At 40.4% G+C, this 13,243-nt stretch overlaps 1 protein-coding gene across 1 annotated transcript; it reads left to right on the top strand.

The window, feature by feature from the left end:
• Window positions 1-5,286: 5,286 nt before the first annotated feature.
• MPHOSPH6 (M-phase phosphoprotein 6) lies at window positions 5,287-13,243 on the top strand. Its single transcript, XM_083851698.1, has 5 exons — window positions 5,287-5,475; window positions 8,988-9,100; window positions 10,647-10,737; window positions 11,775-11,872; window positions 12,295-13,243. Exons 1-5 carry the CDS (start codon window positions 5,425-5,427, stop codon window positions 12,434-12,436), a joined length of 495 nt encoding a protein of 164 aa, XP_083707824.1. The 5' UTR covers window positions 5,287-5,424; the 3' UTR covers window positions 12,437-13,243.

Here is a 13,243-nt window from a genome sequence, read left to right as displayed (position 1 = left end):
GCACTGTTTCAAAGTCCAACCAGGGTAACACTGCAGTGAACAAATGTAAGATCTCCCATGTTTGGCCCATTAGATTATTCCATTTCCCCTGCAGGCACTGTAAATCAAAAGCCAAAGACACCCCGTTATGTGCTACAAGACAGTTTTGTTGGCCTTTCTTTCCAAACACATTCTGAACACACATGTTTTTTTATGTGAGTCTCATTCATTTCAGCTTTACTGTCTCAAACACTGATTTAAATTGGGGGAGAGAAGGAAAGAAAAATAAATAAATAAATAAAACAGGCCTTGAAACCAAGCAGTTATCCACCGAGAAGGAAAGTGGCAGCTAGTTAAATCAAAAAATCATGTCTATGTGATGCATTCATTTGCTCAGTATCTAAAGAATTACAAGGTCTATGTCCCTTGAACCAGGCACAGACTGTATGCAGGTGAAAACCTTGCATTTATTTGACTTAGGAATGCTCAGAGCCCATCATTTTAGTGCAAAGAAATCCATTTACTTATTAAGGAATAAATCAGCTTGTCCAGAGTACAGTTCTGCCACTTAATATCACCTTGAGCAGCACTCACATTTACTCTTCCCTTCCCTTCCTTTTTCCTCCCCTTCTCTTCTTGGAAGGATAAACATGTTAACAAGGAGGAGGTGTCCAACTACTAATCAAAAGCAATAGAATACCACCAGATCAGATCTATGATGAAATAAGGAAGAAATGTGTGTGAATCTAAGTACCTTCTCCTCATATCAGAGCCCCTACATTGTTTTCAGGAGCTTTTTTTTTTTTTTTTGGCAGGCAGTGATGAAAGGCTGAGAACAAAGTGAGTAAAACTTCCTTTTACTGCTTAAAAATTCTCAGCTGGTTTGCTATATCAAAAAGCTGTCTCTTTAAACAAATCACACGGTTAAAAATGCCAAGTTATAATTCAGCAACTAACTCAGAAAATGACAATTTAATCAATCAGAACCAACCTTCCTGAAAAAGGAAGAAAAAAAAAATCAAAAAAAATCTTCAGGCTTTCATACGATGTGAGTGGTTGAAACTATAAAAAGGTTCAATCACTGTAGAACAAGCCTGCAGCATCAATGTTTATTAAAGTCAGGGGAGCCATTTATTGACCTGGGAAATAGCAAACCACCAGCAGCACTGCCAGATTGCATTTTTATAGTTAACAAATGGAAGGTTGATATTTTCCTTTTCTCTTTTAATTGTGATTCCATCAAAAACAAAGAGTTAAATGCATCTCGATTTTTAAAGGAAAGCAAAGAGGAGCATTCTCTGCACTGTTCTCCAGTCAGTCACTCTCTCTGCTCTGACTCCTAGCAATGGGAGATGTTAAATTATTGTAACACAAGATCAAATTTTTAGGCTTATCTGCATGCCAGCAGAATGACAGGCTGGTGTCTGCTCCCCCCTGCACTTTAGGTGATGGTAGAAGATGGGGAGCTACCATTATCAAGCTGCTTCTTTCTGTAATCAAATGGAATTATTGTATTTATTCACATAAAGGTCACCCTGCCACTGAGACAGCCAAAAGCACTTAGAATTAATTGTCTTCTCCCAAACTGACAACAGGCACTTTTTTTTTGGATAAAAACACAGCTTGGTTGTTCTGGAGATTTTGTAACTCTGTTTTGCTACAAGCACTTTTTTTTTTTAAGTCACACCTTTTCGCACTGCATAAATTGTAAGCCGTGTAAGGCTATTAAAAGGAAAGCATCAGCAACGTGAATCGTGCTTAAGCATCTGTGCTACCTAAATTACACGAGCTGAGCTTCTGCTTCATTCTTTGCCCAGCCACGAGAAACCTTGGGGTTAGCCGAGGAACACTCGGTGTGTGTCAGCTGCCACCTAACCCGGTGCCAACGCCAGAAAAGGGGACTTCAAACGCTACGAGGATGAGTCAGGGCAGCCGGAGCTGCCGTGCCGCACACTGAGGCTGAGAGCTGTAACAAACCCGTGTGTCCTCTGTGGGTTAGGTACAAAGCGGATGGGCCGGCAGGTTATGCATGCATGCATCAAAGGTAATAAATATTGGAACAAATCCCCGGCCACCCAGGACCTTTGGACTTGTCGATGTGCTGCATGCATTAGCGGCTCACGGCTTGGTGGGAGCGAGAGAGAGAAAAACCAAATCCCAAAACCGTGTGTCTGCTGCTTGGGGAATTTCACACTGCTTCTGTGCAGAGCACAGGGCACGGAGCTGCGTGTCTGATTCCACCCCGTCATAGCCAGCATTTCACACTTCTCTTTCAGGTTTGCAAACACACCTGCGGCAGCTCTCCTTCTCATTTTCTTTTCCTCATTCATAGAGAAAAACACATAATATCCTCGCTTAAAACACAGTGGAGGAGTTTGACACAAATTAATGACTCACCTGTCATACTATAAGAATTTTGATATTTGCAGGGTGAAAAAAAAGGGCTTTGAGTATTTTGAGACATGTAAAAAGGTGCTTCACGATTCAAAGACAGCTCATAAAAAATTGAGTCAACTGATGGGTTGGTCTAAGGTCTGAGATACCAATTTCGTGTTAAAATTACAAGACTGCAAAAATATGAATAAATAAAAGGTTACAGAAAGTGTGACCCATGAGTTCCCTCAGATTAGATCCCGTTGGCATGAAATTAGTTCACAACTGTCACTTGTGTTGTTGCAAGAGAGATTACTTCTTAAATAACGTTAACAGCAACTTTGATTTGACTTCTGTAATTACTGGAGAGAGAAGGGACTGCGTTTCCTAGGAATAAAGATCTTTTATCTGTCTGCTTAATGCATAATCTTTGATGAGATGGAGCTCCTTTCCCCTGAGTTATTTCCCTGAGCATTTTCTTTTTGAAAAAAAAAAAAAAAAAAGGATTTTCAGGTTGAAAACAGAGCTGCCATGTCAGAGCTGGGGGAGAGCTGTCTAATTGTCATTTACAATGACCCTTGTATCTTTTCTAAACAGAGCATCCCTTCTACCTTGTCTCCTCACCCTCACCCTGTCTAACAAGCAGGCATCTTTACAGGGCTGGATTCTACTCTGCCCTGCCTCCACCACCACCAGTAAATCATAAACATTTCTCCTATAATCAATGGAGTGTCTTCAGATTTACCAGACAGTATAATCTGGTCCACGAGACAGCTGATTGTTATCTATAACCTCCCCATCCAATTCTAGCGATGGCAGATGTAATCCAAAAATTTCCTTTAGGCTTTTTTACTGCCGAAATAGATCAAATTCTGTGGCAGCCTTTTTACAGTCTCCACTTTTCTAAATAAACATCACACAGCCCGTACTGCGTTTACGGCAAAACACTTCTCCCTGTCTGCCTGAACGCATCGAGGCGGGCTGTCAGCTGATGTTCTGGCACACAAGACAACAAACAGCAGCATCTTTGTGCGAGTCCGTGGTGCAGCACCTAGACCCCAACCATTCATGGGGTACCACAGGGCTGAGACTGTTGATCCCAAGCTCTTGCTCACCAAGGGACACACATCCTTATGGTTAGATGACTTCAAAACCCCTTGCGTTGTTTCCTCCCCACCTCCCACCCCCCTGCTAGATACCACATTCCTGCAAGCCATTTAAGATTATATTACAAAGATTAAAGAGTTGGTAGTATCACATCAAATGCATCATGCAACTGGTGTGTGCCATGGCTGCATCCACAAAATATTGTAAGCAGAGGCTGCTGAAGAAAGGGACTGAAGGGACTGACAGTACGTGTTGTTATGCCAGCAGTACAGGGCGATACGCAAGGAATTGGGAACAGCTGTCGCAAAGGGCGCCAAGCAAACCAGGCACAGCCACTGCTCGGTGGCTGGAGACGTACTGGTGGGTACACAGCAATGTATTTAGGAGTCATTTGAAGTATGTTTCCAGACTATAAATGAACTGAAACTACTCAGAAAAGAAAATAATAATAATAAAAAACCTGAGTGACATTGAAAGCTATGCAATTAAACACAGGGCTCCAATGTACAATGATCAACAAAAAGCAAATACTTTATTAGAATGCATGGCAAAAAGAAAATAAGGCCAAAAGTGGGGAGCTAATGGAGGTACAGTGCTGTCGTATTAACCAACAGTGTTCCCTTATTGGTTTGTTTACTAAGATACAAGTATAGTCATTCTTTGACGCACATTTGTATTTGGAAAACTGCTAACTTCTTCCAGCTTTCTTTTGATGGGAAGTGCTGGTAACTGTTAGTGATGCAGTGAATAGAGAAGGATCTAAACACGGTGAGGCTGAATGAAGCCGGAAAGCTCCCAAACTCACACAGACTTTCTCTTTGGGGCCTGGAGTTTCAGAGCACCTCCCAACTCATTTACAGAGCCTCAAAATGAAGGTGTTTTGCCTATATGAAAATTAAATTCAGTGTTATGGCTCACCCTTGAAGTGGCTGTGGCTCTGAATGTGCTTTATTTGTGGGCATTTTAACCCATTGGGCTTAACTGTGTAATAAATATGCCTAGATTTGTATAATTCCTCCTCCTCTCCACTGCAATCAAGCTTTGCTCTTCATTGTATGTTTTTGTGGGCGCTATTAGATCATAAATCTTTAAAATCTTTAAAAATTCTTCAAGCTCACTTTGACCTGCATCTTGCACTTTGAGCACACCAGTTCATTAGTTTTGAACGCTGAACTCTCACTCTTACTACTTTACTACCTGCTTTATGTGCCAAATGTCAAAACAGGCATCAGAAATCTGATTTATGAGGATATATACAAAAATTGTGGTTCCTGCTTATGACTGGGAATCAACTGGCAATTTCCTATCAGGATTTCTGTTTAAGATATCAGGGCCCAGCCTGGCAGCCCAAAGATAGCACTGCCAAGCTTGAATTCAAAAATCATGATCCAGGACCCACAGAGCCTTGAAACTTCTTGTAGTATCTTTGAACTTACTTGCTTTACAGTTTTAACCACGTTTGACTAACCTGTGGCTTTTTTACAAGTAAAAGTCAATGCTTATTTTAAAAAATTGAAAGCTGAACAAATCGAGCAGTCTCCAAATGCCAATATGTAAAAGATTTTATAATATCTCTCCTTTTCTGTTATAAACATCAGAAAAGCATGGATAAACCCATAAGCCTCCAGAGCGCACAAACACTGATAAGAAATCTAAGCTTCCCCTACTAATTTGCCATTTCATATCGATTTATACCCTGCTCACGAAGGCACTCCCCCTCACCCCATACACCCAGCTCTATACAGCAAAGCTGCTGGTTTTTAATTGCAGATTTTGCACCGGCCGTGCCCCCCTGACGGCTCCCGCAGGCCGCGCCGCTCCTCGGCCCGGGGCCCGGCCCCGATCGCGGAGGGTGGAGCCGAGCCGCCGCCGCCTCCTCCCCCGGCTCCCCCCCCGGCCTGCGCGGCCGCGGCGCTACTCGAGCTCGGGGATCCAGCGCGGCCTAGTGCCAGCGCCGCGGCCGCCATGGCCGGGGAGGTGAAGACGAAGCTGTCAAAGAACCTGCTGCGCATGAAGGTGAGGCGGGGGGCGGCGGGCGGGGAGGGGAAAGGGAGGCATGAGGCTTGAGCCGCGGGGGGGCGAGGAGATGGCGGCCGGGCCGGGCAGGGCAGGGCCTGAGCTATGGGGCCGCCCTCCGGGCAGCCAGCCGCCGTGGCCGTCCCTCCGGGGTGCTCCGGGCCCCGCATTTGGGTCCCCCTTGCAGGGTTTGGGGATGTTTTCCCTTCCTGCACGTGGACACGCAGCTTCTGCCCTGTTCTGACACAGGCACGAGCGTCTCTCCTGTGTCTCGTACTTTGCACGTGGCTTTGTTTGCTTTTTCTTTACAGCTTTTTGCTCAAAATTCACTAGCAAGAGGCTGTTTTAATGAGCTGCTCCAGACAGGGTTTCATTTTTTGTCTGTTTCTACTGATAGCCAAGAAAGTACCCAAGCACAACGTCAGTCCATTTACCACCTTCCTCCATCTTTTCCCAGTCACAAACACAAGGGCCATCTGCTTACTGGGTTCCGGTTCACGTTGCATAACACAACACCTAATTCAGTAAAGTACATTCTCCTGTGAGGGATGAGTCTTTATTGTTGGAAAACATACTAGAAAGTTGGATTGCCTTTTTTTTTTTTTAGTGTTAGTATTCATTAATTTTTTATAAGTGATTATCATGGGCCTTTGTGGCTTCTTGCTTGTGGTGTTTTATTTAACGTGTGGGGTTTTTTTCACCTATTTATGTGGGTCCATGTTTCAGATACTGTCTGAAAGGTGTTTAGCTGACCAGTTCAATCCTCATGTAAAGTGGACTCTGTTACAGTAAGATTGTGGAATATTTACCACAATTAATAGGTACTGCTAATGAAAGGCTAACATTTGTACACAGGGGAAACAAAACGCATCCTGCCTCACTCTCAAAGGTAAGTACATGATGGGCTTAGTTAGCCAGCAGCACAGGGCAGAGTTAAGTTAAGTTAAAAGTTAAGACTCCCTTAACCTAGATTGCAGTATGATTGACTTTTGTTGTATGACTTTTTTATGTAATACTCTCTTCTTAGGTGAAACTTATGCTGCAGGTTTTTGCCAGTTTATTAACCCTCCAGAGATTTCAAAGGCTAGTTTTCAGATTTTTTTCTTTGAAAGTCTGTGGGGAACCAGACTGAATGTGGTGCTGTGACATTTGCAAATTTAGAGCCCAAGCAGTAGTAACCAGCTTAGAAGAGATGAGTAGGTTTTGAAAAGGTCAGACACAGATCTTGTGCTTAGCACTTTGATTCTGCAGAACCTGTTTACAAATGTTTTAATTAATCTTTTAGGAGCTGCCTCCACAGGTAAGATGTATCATAACAATTCAGTAGGCAGGTGAAGGGGCACCCAAAGGTGGCATGTGGTCGGTGGTGGTGTTGTGAAAACCCTTTTCACCAAGATCCAGACTACGCACACCTCTTGATGTCAAACGGTGGCTCATGCTTTTAGTTCTTGCACCATTTGATCCAGGTCCCGTTGCTTGGGGGAACTTTTAAATAACCAGGCAGTTACTGGCTTACATACTGTGCGTCTTCCACAGTTGGTATATTTTTAATTCATTCACGTGTGTTTACATTTCTGGTAAATACAATCATGTTTTTTTCATCTAGCTATTCCTGTAGTAATCTTGAGGAACATAATCTTTAAAATGTAATGTGGAATGATTATTTAATTGCGTGCTTGTAGCAAAATTTCTCCTGTTGAGTTTTCTGACTGGCTAACCAATTTCCTTGAGCAATATGGTTTTCCACATGATAGATTCCCTTATTTTCCTCAAGTAGATACTGTAATTTTAATTGGAAAGCTTTGACATATTTTGGGTCGACTCAGAAAACAAAAGTCAATTTTTCTTTCATTAAAGATCTTGTACAAATGGATGCAAATAGGAATATAAAAGGAAAATGAGACACTGTATTGGCTTATATGTCAGGGTTTGGTTTGTTTTGCCTGGGCATTTTGTAAAGACTGAGAAGATGTGGGTGTGTACACGTAATACATATTACATACATGTATTACCTATATTCTTTAAATAATCTCAGTAATGCGGGATTTTTGTGGGAGGGAAGTGTGCTGTGATGCCTTCTTGGGCTTTATCCCCAAGCCAAGTCCACTGTAGCTCGGACCAAAGCTATGACCGAGTCTCTGCTAATGTTTGAAAGACAGAAGAGCCCCACTGGTGTGTTATCTGTCAGCCTGCAGGCTTATCTAAACACAGAAATGATGCTGCTTTAAATGAAAGGGGTACGATTCGTTGATATAAAACGTCTCCGCAGTGTTGTGCCTGCAGGTTTGCTTTGATTGCCACAAGGCAATTTTTGTACAGAAATGTGTATAAACAGTGCTGGTAGCCTTGTCTCTTGCTGTGAATTATATCGGTATAAATGTGCACCTCTGTCAGAGGCAGTTACTGAAACACTTTCTGTAGGCCCAAAGGAAGGTCCCAGCTCCTAGGGACGTGAGAATGTAAGGATTGCTACTGTAAAGTCCTGAAGAGTTCTGTTTTCTCCCATGTATGTGCCTGGAGAAGTGAGTTAACTTTGTCGATACTTTTAAATTGTCAGTCAGTTCAGGCACCAGACTTGATACAAACGGAAGTGTAAGGGACGTTGCACGTATCTCAGATCTGTAGTTTTGCACGCTCAGGAATTTGTCATGGGCCGTGACAAATGCCCTCTTCTATTCCCAGCTGCAAGAGAGGTTACAGCTCCTATCTGCCTGTTCCCGTTCCCTGCCAAAGGCTATCACAGACAAAGCAATTGGCAGGAACGTCCTTGTATTAGGCAGAATTAGCTGTCTTACCCTAAAGTAATTTATTGATCTCAACTACCTCGGCAGGCTGTTCCTGAAGTGAGTTAGCAGGTGTTTACCATACTGCTTGACCAGTAGTTTGGTGGGTCATCAATGAGAAGTTAAGAGTTGGTAAAATCTTCCTTTAACACAGCTGGATGCAGAAGATTTCTTTTCGTAGCCTCAGTTACTTATTTCAAAGGCAGGTTCTAGCAGGTTCTAGCCTTCTGGGTTACAAACACAAACTAGTTTGTAACACGAAATATGAGAAAAGAAGATGGTTGAAAATACAGAAGTTTCAAAAAGTCACCAACCTGCTATGACCAACGTTTAGGTCACAGCTCCAATGCTGGTTTTGTGGGTGGTTTCTGACATACAGCAAAATCTTTAATTAACATTACATTCTCTCTGGCCTTTGCTGAAACAGTAGAAATGTTTTAGCTAAATTGTGGATTTGTGACAACTCAGATCCATCAAAACTTTCTTTGTATCTAAGTACGGACGTGGCTGACTGTTGACTTCCAGTCAGTCCAGATGGTTGTGATCCACAGATGTTTACTTTTCCTTTGTCCATTTGCCCAAACTCAGATTAAGCCCAGAGAAGATCACAAAAAGCATTTACTTCTTATATCAACTGTTAAGTATGTAATGGATAATTATGATTATGTAATTATTGCTTGTACAGAAGATACTCAGACTGAAGCTGTGTGTTTTTGTCTTTATTTTCAGTTCATGCAAAGGGGTTTGGATTCACAAACTAAAAAACAACTAGAAGAGGAAGAAAAGAAGATAATTAGTGAAGAACACTGGTATCTTGATTTACCAGATCTAAAGGAGAAAGAGTAAGTGTGTACTTTTGTGTCACCATTGCATTGTTGTGGGGTGGGGACAGAATTTGTTTTTTTCCCTTTAGCAAAAATATTACTAATAACTATTAAAAAAAAAAGTAGTGACAGGCTAGCATTACAGCTTTTTACTTTCAGGGACATTCTTAAGGTTGCCAAGTCCGGAGTTTGACCTACTTTCATTTCTTGCACGCTTTGTCTTCTTTCACTCACATTTTCTTCTAGATGCATGTAATTACTTTCTTTCAGGCAGGGACCAATTCATTCATTGCTGCTTTTGCCATTCATTTGAAAAAAAAAAGTTTGAAACTTTGTGTTAGTAAATTGAGCTCCAGTCACATGTGTAGGTCCATTCAGGACCACGTCTTCTTGAGTCCAGCGCACTTCAAATCCTGTTTTTGAAATAGAAAAGATAATGGATGAAGCACAAATAAAGGAAGGCTTAGCTAATAGGGAAGCAAGTGTCCATTCCCACTACTTAGAAAGGCGCTTTAAATAACGAGGGAACTACTTTAAAAATAGTTTGACTTTTGTCCTTTAAAAAAAGAACAAAAATTCTATTGAGTGAGAATGTATATAATTTATAAAAGCTGGGATCCAGAGAATTAACTGTAGTTGAATAAGGTCATTCATAAACTATTTTCCGTGACTGTTAGTAGATATGGCAAAAAGGTATTTGAGCTTCAGTTGCAGCAATGAAGGTTCAAGTTTGATATTGGAAGATTTTTTTTAACAATGAGGGTATTGAAGCATGCGAACAGATGGCCTAAGGAGACTGGTTTCTTCATCACTGGAAGTCTTTTGAGGACAGGCCAGATAGACTTCTGCTGTTCGTAGTTCATGTTTAGCTGATCCTACCTTGAGGTAGGAGAATGAGCTTGGTCTCTTCAGCATGATTTTCTGTGCCTGTAGGAGTTTGTTTTAAATGAGAGATGAAGAGGTAAAGGGAAGGGATGCATGTGTGTGAGAGGAAAAGAAGGATGGAACAGTTCAAGGAAGTACTTTTATCTGACACAAGTGTTATGAACGCCTCAGGGTCATGTTTCTTTTCTTTCCAGGCTCATTGAAAGGAGGAAGAAAGGGGAAATCTTTCTCTGCTTGAACACAGAATTACACAGTGGTTTATATCCTGACAGACTCAACTAATTCCAGGTCTAACATCACAATGAAAAATTAATTAGAAGCTTTTGCTGGTATAGTAATGCCACCTGGAGAGTGATATTTATGTGGTATTTTTATTCTGGCAAAAGCATTAATGTAGGTGGAATCTTACCAGCAAAGAGTGCTTTCTGTCAGGAGAGTTAATTTTGCTTGTGGAACTGGCACAGCTTTGCTGGCAAACAGTATTCCTTTGCACTCCAAGCTCCTTGCATTGAAAGATTTATCAGAGCAATTAAGCTTCAGAAAGTAGTTGATGGTATAAAATACACTGTGGTTTTGTTTATTTGTGTGGGGGAAGACAGCAAATGCTTTTTGCATTTGTTTAATTTGATTATATTAAAGTGCACTGTTTGACAAATGCTGGGTTTGGGGTTTCATGCAGGAGCTTTATAATAGAAGAGAGAAGCTTTATGCCATGTGAGGATCTACTTTATGGCAGAATGTCCTTCAAAGGATTCAATCCGGAAATTGAGGTACTATTTAAATGTTCTCTCTTGAGGTGGTCTCACATTAGGATTAAAACCCTTGGGAACAGGGATTTTAGTGTTCACCCCCCGTGCTGTCTGGCCTTTGCAGCACCTTCAGTAAATTCTCTCATGTGCAGGAAAACTGCAATTCTAACCAAAATGTTGATCAATGTAGCATCTGGTAAGTAGAAACCTTTTATCTCCATGGGTTGATGGTCTGTAATTACATAACTCCTGCAGATTTTTCCTTCCTTGAGCTGAGAAGACTGTCCCACATACAGCTTATCAAAACAATAGCTCTCTGTTACTCCTGCCATTTAATTCAGAGCCCAGTCTTACAAATATTCAACCCTGTTTATTCAGCACTTACTCATATAAGTAGGGTCTTGAAATTCCAAAGTAAAAATTCTGGGCAAGAGAGTCTTTCATTTCTTTCTGGCATGATTCATGCTGATAGAACTAGTAATTACTGAAATAGTAATAAAAATGTTACTGCTGAACTGAAACAAGAGGATGAAAGTACAAAGACAAAGAGATGTGAGGACGGCTATGCAAGGTGATTTAATGGGGCATTCTTTTAGTTATTTTGAACTTGCTTTCGCCGTGACTTGGCATATAATTGCTTCATGGTTTTTATTATAGTTTATTGTAAATTCTTGCAGATATTTTTCAACTGTAACAAAACCATTCGAAAGACTATGTGCTGACATCACAATAAAAAAATAATCAGGATCTAACTGTCTGGTCTCCTCAAGATGTCTGCCGTGCATTTGAGGGTGCTTGGATAGAACAGTTCACTGAAAACCCTGTTTATATCTTGTCTTTTTTCTCAAAGGCAAACTCTAAACTCAGCTTAGCATCAAGGAGGCACGTTACCTTTTCTTATAGCCCTGTGTTTTAGCCTGAGCAGAATACAGCAAATGAGGAAAATCGGGATTAAAACTGATCCTTAACTTTTATGCACTTTTCCTGCCAGTGAATTTCAGCATAGTTGACATTGTGTCAGGGTTATATGTTTAAGCTATTTCTTACTTCATTTTCAGAAGTTAATGGTCCAAATGAACTCTAAAAGCAAGAAAGAAGAAATTGAAGTGGATGATAAAATGGAGGCTGATGTGTCAGATGAAGAAATGGCCAGAAGGTACATTATTCCTAGCCAGTATTGATCATGTCTTAAAATATGTGATATATTAGGTATTACGTGCAGGAGAAGAAACACAAAAAGCAACAACAAAAAGAATTTAATACTTCAGTGATTTCTCAGGAATTTTGGTGTTTGTTCAGTGAAATCTCTATCACTTTGGGGGTTAAAATCTTGTAGATATTTTCTGCCTTTTGATACCCGTATATTCCATTCTAATACCTCCTAGCTCCAGATTACTAACAAACCTAAACTGTCAAAATGAGCAGTAATTTAATCCGTGATCACGTAGTACTTGTGCTTCGTAAAAGTCTAATGACAGGCTTTTTATACTAGTTGAATTGTTGATTAGATTTGTGGTTTTCTGCATTGAACTTGCACTGATTTCAGTAAAAGCTGACCATTTTTAATTATCTTTACAGATATGAAACATTAGTGGGAACGATAGGGAAGAAATTCTTGAAAAAAAGAGACCAGCGTGTTCTCCATGATGAAGATGAAGATGAGAATAGTAACACAAGACCTAAGAAAGCCAAGAAAATGTTCTTAAAACCTCAGGATTAATGTCAGCTGCACAACTGGAGCTAATAGAAATGTTATCTACCAAATATAGTACCATGAACTGAAGATTGTTTTGAGTTTTTGCTATTTAATGTAAAGGATAAAATTGTAAATCTGAGTCTGTTCTCATGGAAATTTCTGCCATCCACATGATGAACATTTTTAAAAGTGGATGTGTATATAATGGATGTCATACATCCTTTCCTCTCTGAGCAGCTTTTAACGTGTGGGGCATTAAGCCCATCAGTCATTTTTAATGTTGTGTATAACGAGGATGAGTGTCAACGTGCAATCAAGAGCAACAGTATTTACATTTTATGATAACATCTAAAAGAAATATTTGCAGTAAAGACTAGCTTTGTCCAATCCAGTAAGGCAGTTCAGCTTTCACTGCTATTTTTATTATGAAAATGAAAACCTTTGCTCTCTGCAATTTGAAAAAAAAAGTCAGCAGAAACACGTATCTCTTTTTTTTAACTGTTCTACAAATAAGCTGGGAAAAGAACAGATATAAAATCCATTTTGTTGAATTTTCTGTTTTCTATAAAGCTTATTTAAAAATAGAGGGGTTTGTAGCAAAAAATCTTTTTTTCTAGAGCAAGCCAAATATTGGGCAACGTTTACAGTTTGACACTTGAGCAGATTGTGAGTCTTAATTTCTGTCTTCCAAAACAAGTTTGCTAATCTTGTCTCTTTTTCAGCCAAAAAATTCCAATCTTATAATTATCTAGGTCTTGTCATAAAAGCATAATAACAGCTTCAAAAACATGTTTGAAAAGTGAATAAAAACTGATTTTTTTGTGCATTTAA

This window comes from Anser anser, assembly GCF_964211835.1.
Source record: "Anser anser genome assembly, chromosome: 11".
Classification (NCBI taxonomy): domain Eukaryota; kingdom Metazoa; phylum Chordata; class Aves; order Anseriformes; family Anatidae; genus Anser; species Anser anser.
The sequence above is the reverse complement of the archived record's forward strand: the minus strand, read 5'-3'. Positions and strand labels throughout refer to the sequence as shown.

Bases quoted from the DNA above. Each gene is read 5' to 3' on its own strand.
- MPHOSPH6 (XM_083851698.1), top strand. From the start codon at position 5,425: ATGGCCGGGGAGGTGAAGACGAAGCTGTCAAAGAACCTGCTGCGCATG. The intron at 5,476-8,987 runs GTGAGGCGGGGG...CTTTATTTTCAG, and splicing joins AGAACCTGCTGCGCATGAAG to TTCATGCAAAGGGGTTTGGA. The intron at 9,101-10,646 runs GTAAGTGTGTAC...GGTTTCATGCAG, and splicing joins CCAGATCTAAAGGAGAAAGA to GAGCTTTATAATAGAAGAGA.